General features: G+C 44.2%; 1 protein-coding gene across 1 annotated transcript in view; it reads left to right on the forward strand.

Moving 5' to 3' along the window:
• Nucleotides 1-2,932, forward strand: part of aspa (aspartoacylase) — a 12,540-nt gene that overhangs the window by 2,587 nt on the left and 7,021 nt on the right. Inside the window, exon 2 of the mRNA XM_032534216.1 lies at nt 1,988-2,183. Coding sequence (XP_032390107.1) covers nt 1,988-2,183 — 196 coding nt within the window. The remainder of the gene's footprint in view (nt 1-1,987; nt 2,184-2,932) is intronic.

Below are 2,932 nucleotides of genomic sequence, written 5' to 3' on the forward strand. Positions count from 1 at the left end.
CGTGCTCCCTTTGCCAATAAAAGCAGAGCAGCGTGTCCCCTCCTCCCAGACTTGAGCCGACTGTCAACAAGCAGGAAAAACGTGAGCAAAACGTGACCGAGCTGCGAATGAATTAAGATTCCTCCCTCTTGGTGTGCATTACAGCGGAAGATGAAGTCTTACGCAAACGCTGGCTCATATTGTCGGTGTGCATGAACACACACACAGCAGGGGCTGAATGAAAACATTGTATCTCACTATAATAACATTCCCAAGGTTATTGTGTTTCTGGAACCTAGGGGAAGTTGTAATTCTTGTAGTCTTATTACCACAATATTTTTCATATGGGCTAAATCTTAGCCCATATCAGCATATTCTAAATCCCCTGTTGGGAGCTTCTGGATAGTGACAGTTGAGTGACAATACATGTGTTTAATAGGACAATTATTAGGGAAATTCCTATGATACCTATATTTTGATTAACTGAAATGACAGTAGAAGCTCAAACCATACTATATGGGTGAAGTTACTGTTTCTGCCTCATCCTGCATATTTGAAATGACTTGTTAAGCACATACGGTTTGGCTTCTCTGAAGGCAACATGTAAGAAGATCGACCACTTGGACACTCTTTCTAAAACCAGCTCATGGTGGTCTTTTCTCCAATTTAAACAGACTGACAGCTCTGCTGTTCCTAACATGTGCTTCCTGTGGGTCCTCTCAGCTGAGACCACTTCATCAGCTGGAGTTCACACTGTGCTTGTGTACTAATATCCTGCCAGTCCAGACAATGCCAGGGTTTTTGTTGAAAATGGAGTCTAAAGAGCCGATGTGAGGGAGGTGAGACAATATGCACAGCAGAGGTGCTGTTCTACAGTAGTTTGGAGAATGTCCTAGACCAGTGGTTATTCTGAAATGCTTTAAAAGAGCTAAGAGAAAAAAAGGGCACCTCTCTCTGCTCAGAGTGTGTAGAACGTCTGTCCCGGGTGGGGGGTGGGGGGGAGCAAGCTCAGCCTGGCAACACAACAAATCTCTCAAGGATCCTTAAGAGCAGACATGCAAGACTGGGAGAAGGTGGCTTTAATTTTGTCTTACACCCTCCAAAGGGGGCCCCTGTCCAGCTGAATCCACCTTTTGTATTTCAGTGTAGAATTACTTAATGGCTGCCACGACTTTACACATTGACAGATTAGGTGGATCATGGTAATTATCGAGGCATCATCCACACTTATTAATGGCTTACTGGTATCCACATCATGTGAGGAACTGCAGTAAATACCAACACTACGTCCCGGCTCCCAGTGTTAACTTGCTAATCAAAGAGATTTTTCCACTACGGCCAAAAGTTAGGTGGAAGTGTTACAGGGCATGTATGAGTAGTAATGTATAAGTAGAAGTAGATAGACTCGTGTAAATCATTAACCTGCTTTATAGCTCATTACTCCTTCAGCAGAATTATCTGATTAGGTGTGTGTGTCTGTGTGTGTCGTCTGTGTCTGTGTGTCCATCTGTGTGTGAGACTGTGTGTGTGTGTCCATCTGTGTCCGTCTGTGTGTGTGTGTGTGTGTGTGTGTGTGTCCGTGTGTGTGAGACTGTGTATGTGTGTGTGTCTGTGTGTCCCCGTGTTTGTGTATGTGTGTCCATCTGTGTGTCCGTGTGTGTGTGTGTTTGTCCTACCGTCTGCATGTATGTGTGTGTGTGTATGTGTGTCCGTGTGTGTGTGTGTGTGTGTGTGTCCGTCCGTCCGTCCGTCCGTCCGTCCGTCTGCATGTATGTGTGTGTCTGTGTGTCCGTCCGTCTGCATGTATGTGTGTGTCTGTGTGTCCGTCCGTCCCTGTGTGTGTGTGTGTGTGTGTCCCTGTGTGTCCATGTGGGTTTGTCTGTGTGTGTCTGTGTGTCCGTCCGTCCCTGTGTGTGTGTGTGTCTCTGTGTGTTCATGTGGGTGTGTCTGTGTGTCCGCGTGTGTCCGTGTGTGTGTGTCCATATGTGTGTGTCCATGTGTCCTGCAGTGCCCCGGGAGGAGATAACCTGCCCTATGAGGTCCAGAGAGCCCAGGAGATCAACAGGCTCTTCGGACCCAAAGAAAGCCCGGACGCTTACGATGTTATCTTCGACCTCCACAACACCACGTCCAACATGGGCTGCACTCTGATCCTGGAGAGCTCCAAAGACCACTTCAATCTGCAGATGATGCACTACATCAAGGTCTCTGGTGTCTCATCATTGTGTGTGCTCAAAAGTTAATGTTGTACCCGGATGTCTCTCTGAAAATCATCATCATCAATCATCAGTTTACCTTTAACGTGTTGAGCAAACTCATTTAAAAGATCAACCATCCAAATACACCAGCTTAGTCATTATCTGCCCCTCTGTGCCTGAGAAGACATCTGCTTTTTCATTTCATACATAACTTCAAAGATGGTATATAGTATTTGAAACACGGTAAATCAGCATAACATTTGTATTTGAATAATGACTATAAAACCTTACAAATCTTACATGAAGTTAGCTTGCTCACCCCTTTGGATTACAATGAACTAGGCCTCTCGTTCCTCCTCTTGCTTTTCTTTTTTATGATTTTTTATGAACACACAAAAAATACAATTTAAAACATATGAACGCCCTCCCGTCATCACCGCCCACCACGACAAAAATCCATGAAAAACAACAAAGTTTTGGTCACTTTTTTCAACATTATTATCGCTTTTTCCCCACATTTCTCTCACTTTTTCAATGCCGTGGGTGCTTTTTTTTTGATATTTTTAATGTTGACATTTTCAGCGCTTTTTTCCACGGCCCATCTTTTGTGACTTTTTTTTTTTTTGTTTTACTGAAAATGGGTTAATTCGACCCAAGGACAACATGAGGGTTAAGACCCTACAACAGCCTAATAACAAACTAGACTATACACTATAAACTACGGAAGAGGATTAGGGCCACTGGTGGAAAATGTA

The sequence above is a fragment of the Etheostoma spectabile genome, chromosome 13, assembly GCF_008692095.1.
Source record: "Etheostoma spectabile isolate EspeVRDwgs_2016 chromosome 13, UIUC_Espe_1.0, whole genome shotgun sequence".
Taxonomy (NCBI): Eukaryota; Metazoa; Chordata; class Actinopteri; order Perciformes; family Percidae; genus Etheostoma; species Etheostoma spectabile.